At 39.8% G+C, this 13,398-nt stretch overlaps 1 protein-coding gene across 3 annotated transcripts in view; it reads left to right on the forward strand.

Annotated features, from left to right (window-relative positions):
* LOC120631178 (phosphatidylinositol 3,4,5-trisphosphate 3-phosphatase and dual-specificity protein phosphatase PTEN) overlaps positions 1-13,398 on the forward strand; it is a 77,543-nt gene that overhangs the window by 50,639 nt on the left and 13,506 nt on the right. For all 3 annotated transcript variants that reach the window (XM_039900646.1, XM_039900647.1, XM_039900645.1), the window contains exons 3-7: positions 3,830-3,971; positions 9,943-10,041; positions 11,152-11,345; positions 12,100-12,325; positions 13,036-13,133. In XM_039900646.1, the coding sequence (XP_039756580.1) occupies positions 3,830-3,971; positions 9,943-10,041; positions 11,152-11,345; positions 12,100-12,325; positions 13,036-13,133 (759 nt within the window). The remainder of the gene's footprint in view (positions 1-3,829; positions 3,972-9,942; positions 10,042-11,151; positions 11,346-12,099; positions 12,326-13,035; positions 13,134-13,398) is intronic.

Here is a 13,398-nt window from a genome sequence, read left to right on the forward strand (position 1 = left end):
GACTATCCGCACTCGACATAAAGTTTGGTGAGCATAGTGTCGATTATGGGACATTTCACGACCCACGCGTCAGTGCCGAAGTGCCTCCGATGTCTGTATGTCATTATTTGTGAAGATTTGATGGTGTAACACCCACGCGTCTGGCTCGGCGTGAGGTCACTGACCTGCTTCCCTGTACTACTACAATTTTAATCGATTTTTGACCAAGCGAAGCTGTTTCCTTCGCGGTATTTACACTACGTCACGCCGTCTTGTCTGTCTGTGTGTGTTTTTCTATATTAACATAAAATTTGAAAAATAGATAGTAGATAGGTACAGATGTTACTTATAGGGTCTAACACTATAATTTCAATCTATTTTTAACAACGCGAAGCTGTTTCTTTTGTGAATATACACAGTCAGTCCGTCTGTCTTTTGTATGATCGTCTTTATGATAGAACATTAAGAATATATAGTAGTTATTTTGGATTGGCAACGGACAAGAGGTCCGGCGTAAAAAGGATTATTCTTACCCTTAGGGGGACAAATAGGGGAATAAAATATATATGCCAGTATTTTTCATTTAGAATTTTGTCGGTAGGGTGGTAATGGTAATGACGGCCGATTGGCGCAGTTTGCAGCGACCCTGCTTTCTGATTCCAAGGCCGTGGGTTCGATTCCCACTACTGGAATATGTTTGTGTGATGAGCATGAATGTTTTTCAGTGTCTGGGCGTTTATATGTATTTTCTAAGTATTTATGTATATAATTCATAAAAATATTCATCAGGCATCTTAGTACCCATAACACAAGCCACGCTTACTTTGGGGCTAGATTGCAGTGTGTGTATTGTCGTAGTAAATTTATTTATTTATTTAATTAGCCACGGCCGATGCCCCCCACAGAATTAAGAAGTTATAAATTTCTAAATTGCTGGGTATCAAAATCAAACCACAGCTTCCTTAGTGAGGTCGTCAACATGACCTAACGTAAATCTCTAACGTTATAGATCAAATGTCTCGGGTAGTAACAAGCCACGGCCGAAACCTCCTGATCTACTAACCTTAGCAACGGTTGCTAAACGGTGGCCACCTGTTATCCCCATACAAAGCGTATGCGTTTTGTATGAAGACGACCAGTTGGCAACTTGTTGGCAAAGTTAGTATATAGGTCAATAAAAACTCAGTAATTTTAAATTCCCTAATTGCCCCTACCGTTGTTCGAACCCGGGACCTATAAGTTAAGTTAAGTTTAAGTTATAAACCCATAGTGCTCACCACAGCGCCAGTGACGTTAGTTTCATATTAATAATAACCTTAATTTTAACCTAACCATTTTCGTTACGTAATAAAGTCCGATAGCCCTAAATGGCTTCTAGTTACAGGGAAAATGACGTCACAAACTACGAAGTGACGTCAATTTAAGGACGCACGCGGAAACATTGACTGGGTTTCATAACGATTATATGAGGAGAAACCCCCCCTGACTAACTGTGGTTACTCTTTTAGCAAATTACATTGGAGTAGATTATGGAAATGATTTTTACCAAATAAGTACCTACATGCAGAATTTTTTTTTATTACACTGGAAGGCAACCCTTGACTACATTATCACCATGTGATGACATAGGGGTATTTACAGTTTTATATTAAGTATATACCCCTAATCGGTTTTTACGCGGAATTAATTTTTTTGTAGTATATTCAACATATGTTTTCATAAACTTAACGTAATTTAATTGTATATTTTTTTTTATAAAATTTTCATTTGGAGTAAATATCAAATTTGGTTTATCTTTAAAGCACTTACAAATTTACTGTCGCTATAAGACGAATCAAAAGGCATTAATTTATTTCGGCATCGTAGATATGAGAACCGTAGGTTAGTTGGTAAAGCGCTCACGCCACGTTTGCCAGAGAGACGAGTGGTTCAAATCCTTACATAATTTATATGCCTTATAAATAAAGTCGACGTCATTTAGTAAAGATTTAGTATACATGTTAACCCGGAACTGGGCAACGAATATTTTTATTCCGATGATTAAAAAAAATATATTTTTTGCTATGCCCACCAACCCGCATTGGAGCAGCGTGGTGGGTCGATTCTCTAAAACCGTCTCTCGCAAGAGAGGCGAGGCCTATGCTCAGCAGTGTGGCTTTAAATTAAACAAATAAAAGTCAATTATTTCGACCGACTTGGACCATCAACGGTTAGTAAAATACAAAGTTAAATATTAGTTAACTTAGCCTCAAGAAATAGTTAATATAGAACCCTTCTGGCATGTCCGATTGGTAAGCGCATATACCATGCAGCATCAGCGGCGTGCACTGGGTTTCTTACCAGAGTATGCATATAGCAGGAAAATTGTATAAAATGGTAAAAATCCTACTCTTATACGGGCTATATTTCAAGTTTAGGGTATGCAGTGCTTTTGTGCCTGTATGAAGTGCACGCCACTGTGCAGTCTATGGCACAGGTACTGACAATCAATCCTGCCAGCAAGTGCCTTCAGAAGGCCGCTAGAACTAGCCCGAACCCTGCGCACCAAGGATGTACACTGTTTTCGCACGATCGTGTAGAAACAATCTATATGCGCTTCGGCAAACATCCCTAACGCGCTGCAAGACCGAGGCAATCCCATCAGCATCCTGAACCTAAAAAAACGCATCCTGATCGCATTATTATAATAGGCTGGGGATGATGATAATATTTTTTTGAGGGTACGGCTAAATACGTGAGCGCAGACGCGGGCATAGCTAGCATATCATAGTAAACTTAGCTTAAAAAGAAAAAGAGCAGTCGAGACAGTTTTTTCGTGGCATCAAATATGATAGAAATGTTTACCCATACCGAACATATACGACGCGAAGACCTCTATGTGGCGACCGCAGACCGCTTCCAGTAAAAGGTTTTGCGGGCTTTCTCGAAATATGCCAACCGCATTCCCACAGATCCAATAGCACTTTAGACTAACTTGGAATATGACGGAATGAGGCGTTCTGTGGGGCTTCGCAAGTTCAACCAATACGCTTCGTATAAGTTTTACATTCTCGCAAACGTAGAGTCGAAATCGCATATGGAAATACAATACCGACAAAGTAAAATGGGTCGAATGTCACTCGTTTTAAAGTTGCAAATTCTGTACTACTGATTTTTAATTTACTAACAATCTGCCAATAGCAATTGCTGTAGGATTGTAGGCAATTTTGAGTGTTAATTGGGTGTAAATAAAAATCATTTTACTGTGACGAAATGGTGTTTCGATACTCGAAGACGGCTTCTCGATTGCGAGCGCGTAAATACTATGTTAGACTGCATCACAACATACCACCATGTGAGATTGCAGTAAAAGAGTAACTAGTACTGGAATAAAAAAATTATAAGTTTATATTTTCTATCTTCATACCGAATATCATTAGGCACTGCCTACACTGCCTCGTTGGTCGAGTGGTTAGCATGTTAGTCATTTGGTACCAGCCCGAGTTAATATGTTTACGGTGTCAGCCCCCTTGCCTCGGAGAGTACGAAAAGCCGTCGTTCCCGGTTATTATCACTTAATTGTGGCAATAGTCCACTTTCTATGAGAGACAAGGCCTGTGACCAGGAGTGTAACGTTAATAGGCTGCGGATGATGCCTGTTGTTATTCTATCATCACCATCATCATCATGTCAACCAATCGACGTCCACTGCTGGACATAGGTCGTTTGTAGGTAGTTTTACAATACACGGTTCTGGGCCGTTTGCCTCGTTGGGGGTCGACCTACGCTGCGTTTACCGGTGCGGGGTCGCGGTGTCATCGGTTCGTTTGTTATTCTATATTTTGCTCTATTGTTTATATTCTGTTTCCAGGTGCAGCGGTACGAGTTGGTAGACCACGCTCCCCCGGAGATCACCCAGATCCAGCAGTTCTGCGATGACGTGCACCACTGGCTCAACGAGGACCCGAAGAACGTGGCCGCAGTGCACTGCAAAGCTGGCAAAGGGAGGACAGGTTTGTTCTCCTACTTTATTTGTTCGTCTTTACTAATCATAAAGTTTTTTTTATTACTCATGCGGGATAAGTAGTATCTTAGTACTCGCTGTTGCGGTTGAAAAAGAGCTGTTTGCCCATTTTAAAATGACGCGTGAGTTTTTTCGTAAATTAAACTTATTTGCCAAGTAAACTTGTCGCACTCAAATACTTACTTGTAAAATTGTATACAATTTCCTTTAAATGATTTACTTATTTTATGTAGTCTATTACATTGCACTGCAAGTTTATTTGTTTTACGAGGACGCGAGCGGGGATCCCAGCAACTTCTCAATTATATGCTAATTCAGCAATTAAAAAATCACTTGCTTCAACGGCGAAGGAAAACATCGTGTAGGAAACCTGCATGCCTGAGAGTTGTCCATAATTTTCCCAAAAGGCGTGTATCTCGTTGAGGGTGATGGTTTGATATGATGATGATGATGAAGCTCGACATGTACTTTGATAGACACAGGGCGGCCACGGTGCAGGACGTGTTCTTTGCATACCCTGCGAAGCGTTGCTTTGCGATGGTTTTCCACTAACTGATTTGTCCGTAAATTATTAATTTACTTATTAAATTTACTGAATTTATATTTAGTTTAATTTAACAAATATAACCTAAAATAAACTAAACTATTTAAAACTAAATAAAATCTAAAACGTCCTCGAAACCTCCGCTGCGAGGCACACAGTTCCTACGATGCTGGCAGCATTCCCCCTTTGGATGGCCAAACTAATTCGTTGGCCAAGGTAACTGCCCGCTCTAGGATCACCGGAAGAATCGATAACCCTTTTAGATTATTCTTTGAAAAGGGCTCTTGCCTCCGGACCCCACGGTCCCAAAGTCTCTACTCCAAAAGGCACAAAAATGAAGCTGCTATCCTGGTTTTCATATTTACGCCTCTTGGCCTGCTCGGCACTGGTAGCAGCCGCACCTAATTTACTACAATTCCATGTTAAGCTTTTGTATAATTACATTTGAACAATGATAACAGCTGTGACGACGTGCCTCATTGTCGCAAATATTTCCTCAAGTATATTTAGCTTTTAGATAATGGCTGTATGTATGGTGACATCCGGAAAACCGTATCTATAAAGTGAATAGCTTGTAGACATCACACCACCACAGTAAATGTATTAGCAGTGTTGAAACTAGACTAACTAACTAGATGCACGTCTTTACGAGGCCCCAAAGCTATTGTCCAAGTGTTTTAGTCATGGTTACCGTGACGCCCTGTCTCCTTCAACCTGAGGCGAAGGTGAGCATGATGTGTCTGTAGTTAACCCGGCAACTACGCCCTTTAAACCGGAGCAAGGCGACTTGGCGGCTGAAATAAGCATGGCGGTAGTATTTTTATTAGTGTTTTTACACTTGGAGGAATTATTGCCTCGATTGCCCGAGAGTCGCAGGTTCAAATCCTGTCGGTTCCGAAAATTTTTAAATGCATTTTTAATTTATTAAATTGACAATTCCTCCAAGTGTAGGTAAAAACACTAATAAAAATTATAAAAATATGAAAAGAGCAATGTGTCATCTCTTGTTTCAAACGTGTCTCATTGTAATATGGACCTTTGAAAAAGGAGATTGAAACTGCAACGTTTCCTACTAGATGACGCTACAGTCGCTATAAGACTGATGTGAAAGGCATATACTAATTTCGGCATCGACGGTAGGACAGCCGTAGCTTAATTGGTGAAAGTGCTCAGGCCGCAATTGCCCGAGAGTCGCAGGTTCAAATCCTGTCGGTTTCGAAAATTTTTATATGCATTTTAAATTTATTAAAATGGCGGTAGTAGTTCCCCGGAGAAGCTTTGTCACAAAGAGTGCTACTGCCTGTTTTCGCTAAAAGCTTAAATCGAATGCCCAGTGCATGCATAGAGGGTATGCACAGGGTATGCAGATGATACAAAGTGAAGAAAATCACCAGTACGAGTTGTAGATACTTAAGGATGGGCTTTTTATAACTCTTACAATGCCAATCCTTAAGTTTTTAATAGAAACATATTTTGCACGCCTCATAAGCGAAGCGTTGAGGTTGTGCTCTACTCTCGACATTTCAAAAAAAGCAGTTTTCTCGAAACTGAAATTGATTTTTTGTTATTTATATTGCACTTACAGGTTAATTTGAGTACACTAATATCAAGTCAAATAATATGTCAGGCACATAAAATACATTTCAATAACAATTTTTTTGTTTAACATAGTAAATAATAACATTAAACATAATCTTTTCTGGACGTCCGTGTATGGACGGGTGTATGTGGCATCAAAATTGGTCGAAAAAATGATCGTATCGGAATAATTTTTTTTTAATTATCTAAAGTAACACACGACATAATTTCTTAATTAATATGAGCGTTCAATTCACTGTCGTTCAATTTCCATGTAATTATTCTAGCTAATATTAATTGTAACTTTCAATGTGCAATCATTATGACATTCCCGTGTCTTGTTTACAAAAAATGAATAATAATTAATATGAAAAAAAAAATTTGTAATGAGCATTGAAAGTTTCAGTTAAAAAAAATTCAATTTTATTGTGAAAAAAATGAGATTATGAGGCGTGCACTTTTGGATTTTCCAAACTTTTTCAAATTTAAAATTGGAATAATCTTATCAAATTACTGTATTGTCATCGGTCCTCGATATATCTACAAAGTTTTCACGAAATAAGACCGTTTGAAGAGCATCAAAATCAATTCCAAAGTATTTGCATACAAACATACAAACAAACATAAAGCTAATATAAAGGGAGTACAAAAAAACTCTTACAATGCCAATCCTTAAGTTTTTAATAACTCGTACTGGAGATTTTCTTCATTTTATATAATCTGCATACCCTGTGCATACCCTCTATGCACGCCACTGCCGATGCCTAATGGTTTAGAGAAAATTTACTAACTCTTAGGTAAGTCTAAAGTTACGACACTGATTCGGCGGTGCGTAAAGTTTTTTTGCCCGGTGGAAGGATTTGGCCGTGGCTAGTTACCACCCTACCGACAAAGACGTGCTGCTAAGCGATTTAGTGCTTCGGTACGATGTCGCGTACAATCCGATTGGTGGTATGACTACCATACTCCCTGACCATTAGGAGTTAGCCCGCCACCATCTTGGACTGCATCATCACTTACCACCAGGTGAGATAGCAGTCAAGGGCTAACTTGTAGTGGAATAAAAAAGAAAAACTAGTAAACTGACACTCGACAGATGAAAACTCCATACGGAAAGTGAATAATATGATGATTAAAACACAAAGTGGCAGGAATCATAGATAAGTTAGGTTATATGAGTTGGCTAGCAAAAATCTTCTGGTGAAAGGTTATTTATTGTATGTTTAGGAATCTTCTTTGAATGGGCGATACTTAAGCATTGCCTTGTCTTGTATGAAAACGGGCATACTACTAATAGAGAGGTATATCAAAAGGGGGTTTCCAGGGGAAACATTGTGTTAGCATCACAATAGGCATCGACTTCAAAGACGAGACGCGGCGCGTCGCACGTGTAATTCGTATAGCCTCGACCTTTGTTATTTGGGAAACTATTAGGTATACATTGTCGTCGGTGTTAGTAATTTTCTGCGATAAAATAATCTGGAATGGGATTTTTTTTATACTTTTGTTTCGTTAGGGTTCCCGATCCTCTGTGAATTGAATAATCATCATATCAACCCATAACCTCACTACAGGGCACGGGTCTCCTCCCACAATGAGATGGGGTTAAGGCCGTAGTCCACCACGCTGGCCCAGTGCGGATTGGTGGACTCAGCACATCTTTTTAGAACATTATGGAGGCCTGTAGGTTTTCTCACGTTGTTTTTTCTTCACCGTTGAAGCTAGTGATATTTGAATTGCTTAAAAGTAAGAAAATAAGTGCGTGCTGGTATTCGAACTCGCTTCCCCGAAAGTGGAGTCGAAGTCCTATCCACTGAGCTATCACCGCTATTCGCAATACCAGATCATTTCTACCGCGCACTTGCAATTTGTGACAAACTAAATAATTGTAGGCAAATAAATATAATATGTTAAAATAAATATATGTGCCTATTGGCCTAATAAAAAACTATTTCTTTCTTTCAAATTTGAGCTTTAACTAAATGTGAATAAATTATTTTTATTTCGATTATCAAGTACCTACTTACTAGATTACGACTTTTCGATTTCGAGCGACCTCTACTGCGCGAAATCTTGTAACTTGCTCGTTTACCCGCTATTAATATTTAAAAAAAAGTTCTCTCTAAATTGCATTGCGTGCGATGTATTTACGGTACCAACGAATGTGCGATAATTTCTTTACCACCTATAAATTGGCAGAATTACCAACCAGCGTTCGGTGTTTTCACGCGGTGTCATAAATCTCGAAAAAGGTGCCTTTAGAACGCCTCCCTTTTTTTCCTTTCGCGGTCAACCCTAAAGGGACGTAAAAAACTCGAAGCCATTCGGATATGAAAGGAACAAGTTTTCGGATGTACAATGGGTTGGTGTGCGTTTCACTTGTTATAAATTTTTACTAGTTGCGCCCCGCTGTTTCACCCGCATCAAGTATGGGTGGTAGTGTAATGTTATTTATATTATAGTGAATGGAGGATTTTGTAAAAAAAAACGCCTAAGTATGCGTTTCACTGGCATACGACGTGTTCCATACCAAAGTGCGACATGGAACACTGTATAGTCACAGAATTTAGAACAAACAGAAACCGTAAACACGACTAATATTGAAGCATCAACACCCACTCCACTGTAGTAGTGTTTCTCGAACATGCGGTTAGTCATTTAACATTCCATTTAGCAGTTGAGAGTAATTATTTTACCTCTTATGTTCTAAACGTTTACTATAAAATATTAAAACGTTGAAAGGTTCTGAGCTAGCAACATTCCGCATGTGAAGTCAGACGTGCGCGGGACGGTTTCACTGTTTTTGGTTACAATGCACTTCATGCAATAATGGCTGAATGAGTGTTCGGTTTTTTTTTAATTCTATGTGTAATTAATTATATTATTATAATTACTATGATCTAGCAAAAAACATTGAAATACACGATTCTTGGGTGGGCATCTTCTGAGCTAGCAACATTCCGCGGATGTGAAGTCAGACGTGCGCGGGACGGTTTCACTGTTTTTGGTTACAATGCACTTCATGCAATAATGGCTGAAAAAGAGTTCGGTTTGTTTTTAATTCTATGTGCATATTCTTATAATTACTATGATTTAGCAAAATACATTGAAATACACGATTCTTGGGTGGGCTTCATCATCATATCAACCCATTAACGGCCCACTTCAGGGCCCGGGCCTCCCACAATGACAAGGGCCGTAGCCCACCACGCTGGCCCAGTGCGGATTGGTAAACTCCACAGGCCCTTTGAGAACATTGTAGACCCAGGCATGCAGGTCACCTCATGATATTTTCCTTCACCGTCGAAGCAAGTGATATATTAATTTGCTTAAAACGCACATAACCCCCGAAAGCGAAGTCGAAGTCCTACCCACTGGAAAGTATCACCGCTGTACAGAAAGCAATGATATTCCCCTATAAACTAACTACTGAACAAAAATGTAATATTAGGATTGCAATGATTTAAAATATTACTTCTTATTTTTTTCTTAACAACAATCTAGGGTTATCAAGCAAGGGGCGGATAAACATTCCTTAAAAGCCCGCAACGCATTGGTTGCTCCCGTGGTGCTGCAGATGATCATGGGCGGCGATGATCGTTCAGTACGCTCGCAATCGAAGAGGCGTTTTCGAGTCATAAATTCTGTATTGTCAAAGTGAAACGAACCTTATGGCGCTCAGTTTAGAGTCGGAAATCCTGTACTTCTGTTATATTTTTGTATATTGTATAACAAACATTCTGTCAGGCCCGAGCTAAATAATTGTAGGCAAATTTGAGCTTGAACCAAATTTGAATAAGATCCATTTTACTTCGATGATTAAACAATTTTATTTCAGGTACGATGGTATGCTGCTACCTGCTGTACTGCGGGCAGAAAGAGTCGGCGGATATGGCTCTACAGTTTTACGGGCACAAAAGGACGCACGACAAGAAAGGTGATCTTTTTTTATATCCGTCTGTGGAAAATATAAAGAAATTGGTACACTGAAAGCTTCGCAATATATTTATAATAATTTTATCTTTGTAAAACAAAACATAAAAGTCTTTATTTGAAAAAAAAAGTGGATACAAACAATCGACTTATTAGAAACGGTCATAAATTGGTGATCAGGTCAATATATTTTGAAGGCCAATTGGCGCAGTGGGCAGCGACCCTGCTTTCTGAGTCGCGGCCGCGGGTTCGATTCCCACAAATGGAAAATGCTTGTTTTTATCCGTATATTATAAGTATATATTTATGTATATTATTCATTAAAAATATCATCAGTCATCTTAGTACCCATAACAGAAGCTACGCTTACTTTTCGGCTAGATGGCGATGTGTGTATTACAGTGTCGTATTTATTTATTATTTTATATTATATCGTCTTAGAAAAGCGCAGAAAACCTTGTAATACTGCGATACTAATGTAACCAACCCACTTTTGTTGCCACCGGTGATTTAATATAATTTTAGAACTCAAAAGCTGCTATTGCGACTGAACTATTGTAGACAGACATACTACCTCGCGGTTTTTTTTTTGTAGGTTATAAATTATAATGCCTACTATAATAATGTACTGCATACTTTTTATGTATCATCAATAGTTTTCTTAGTGAGTAGTAAAATTTTGCTACTTTGGGTTACATTATTGAAATTTTCTTAAGGATCTCGCAACTTTTAGAAAATAAATTATAGCCTATGTTACTTCATGATAGCTTAGCTTTCTTTTGGCGAAGAAATAGAATAGAATAGAATAGAATAGAATAGAAAAACTTTATTGCAACACAACACTATAGGAAAAGCACAAGGATACAACAGTAATAGTACTTAGTGCTGGGGTGCAAAGAAATGTTTAAAATCGGTCCAGTACTTCGGGAGCCTATTAGGTGCAAACAAATAAACAAAAAATACTTTCCTCTTTATAATTTTAGTAAAGACAGCAGATTGTGGATTAATGTCATCCAATCAGAAAGCATTACTACTAAGACTCTTATTATCGCTATTTAATAATAATAGTGTGCGCCATCCAGTTGATTTTGTAAAGCGAATTCGCTTTTCGCAGGCGTAACGATCCCGTCGCAGCGGCGCTACGTGGACTACTACGCGGCGCTGGTGCGCGGCGGGCTCGAGTACCGCGCCACGCGAGTGCACGTGCGCGAGCTGCTCATGTCGCCACCGCCTGCGTTAACGGGCTCCCAGTGCACGCTAGAGGTCACCGTGACGCAGCCCAAGATCCTGCCCGAACAAACGTTCAAGGTCAGTTACACTCCGATCCCATCCGTCGAGCCATGTGCTACTTAGCGGACTTCCAGAAACAGTTAGATCAGAATGATGTAACACATTTAGCAATCAAAGAGTCTTGCCAGAGTAAATTTTCAAGGCCAGTTACATACACTCGGATCCCGTTAATTCTGTGGTGAAAGTTCGTGCAGTGGGATGTCAAGGAACGGTTATCAAATGATGGGATACATTAAGTAACCAGAGAGTTTGACCTGATCTTGCCAGAGTAAACTTTGTTTGGACTGATCTTGCCTTAGTAAACTTTAAAGGTCAGTTACATACATTCGGATCTCGCTAATTTTGTCGTAAAGGTTCGTGCGACGGGATGTCCAGAAACAGTTCAATCAGAATTATGGAACACATTTAGCTAACAAAGTGTGAACTGATCTAACGGATCCCGTTTATTCTGTCGTGAAGGTTCGTGCGGCGGAATGTCTAGGTACAGTATCAAATGATAAGACACATTTAGTAGTCGAGAGTTTGAACTAATCTTGCCCGAACAAACGTTCAAGGGTGTTATAAGTGGCATACACTCAGATGTCGTTTATTCTGTCATGAAACAAAACGGACCTAAGCTATACGTTTTTAAGTGTTTAAAGCAAATTCTGTAATTTTCTTCTTTCTTCTTAATTTTCTTTAGACAGATCAGCAAGCATTTTTGTGTGGACAAAGTTGAGCTTTAAAACAATTGGCTTAAAGTCTATATTACTTTGACGTGTCGATGTCGCAGGCGTCGCTGGGCTCGCACGAGTTGCGGCGCAGCGAGGGCGGCGCGGGCGCGGCCACGGCGCGCGTGTGCGCCGCGGTGTGCACGCCGCTGGCGGGCGACGTGCGCGTGGACGTGTACTGCAAGCCCAAGATGATGATGCGCAAGGAGCGCCTGTTCCACTTCTGGTTCAACACCTTCTTCGTGACGGCGTGCGTCGGCGCGGAGCCGGTGCCCGCGCCCGACGACAGTAAGTCTTTCATTGCGACTGTTTCAACAAACCTTAGTATCATCACCACATCAGCTGACAGCTCGGCCAACTACACTATAACTATCAAAAAGTTCATTAGTATAAATACGAAGGAATAGCGGAGCCAAGAAGCTCCCCTGGGCTACCCCAAAAGGTTTTTTTTTATTAATTTGAAAACCGAATAAATTGTCTAAAATCAATATGGTAAAATTAAATGGTTCTTCAAGCGAGTATTAACTATAGCGCGAGCGGATATGTGTGCAACGTATTGATGTTTTTGGAGAAGAGTTTTTAACAGATCATTAATTCGATAGCAATTAAGCGGTAGTACGTAAGCCCATCCCAGTTTATTGTGTTGTCAATAATCATCATCTTCATAATCATCATAACAGCCCTTTATCGGCCCACTTAAGGGCACGGGTACTCCCTCAATGAGAGGGAGTTGACCCGTGCCCTTAAGTTAAGGCCGTATTCCACCACGCTGGCCCAATGCGGATTGGTTGACTCCACAAACCTTTCATAACATTATGGAGAACTCTCAAGCATGCAGGAAACCTCACGATGTTTTCCTTCACCGTCGAAGCAATTGATGTTTTAGTTATTAAAACGCATATAACTTAGAAAAGTCAGAGGTGCGTACTGGGATTGGTAGTATTATTTCGGTTTTTATTTACACGTTGTATAGATAAAACATATAATTTCCATCGCAGGTCCAAACCTCGAGACGTTCAAACTGACGCTGGATAAGTGGCAGTTGGACGATGCGCACAAAGACAAACAACATAAATTGTATAGTCCTGACTTTAAGGTATGTTGTACAGTTAATATCAGTCCGTCTATTATCAAACTTCGATAATAGTAAAGCGTAAGAATAGCACATCTTAGTGACAAAGAGGTCCCGCCAACCGTTTTAGCTAATTGGTGGAATTCTCTTTTGGTATGCCTTTATACCGTCCATATTTCGATAGCGGGCTCACCTGTTTGGGATAATGCAGTTATATTAAATCTATACCCCCAATCAGTTTAATCGTTTGGCGGCACGTCTTTATCGATAAGGTGGTAACTACTCACGA

This window comes from Pararge aegeria, chromosome 17 (assembly GCF_905163445.1).
Source record: "Pararge aegeria chromosome 17, ilParAegt1.1, whole genome shotgun sequence".
NCBI lineage: Eukaryota > Metazoa > Arthropoda > Insecta > Lepidoptera > Nymphalidae > Pararge > Pararge aegeria.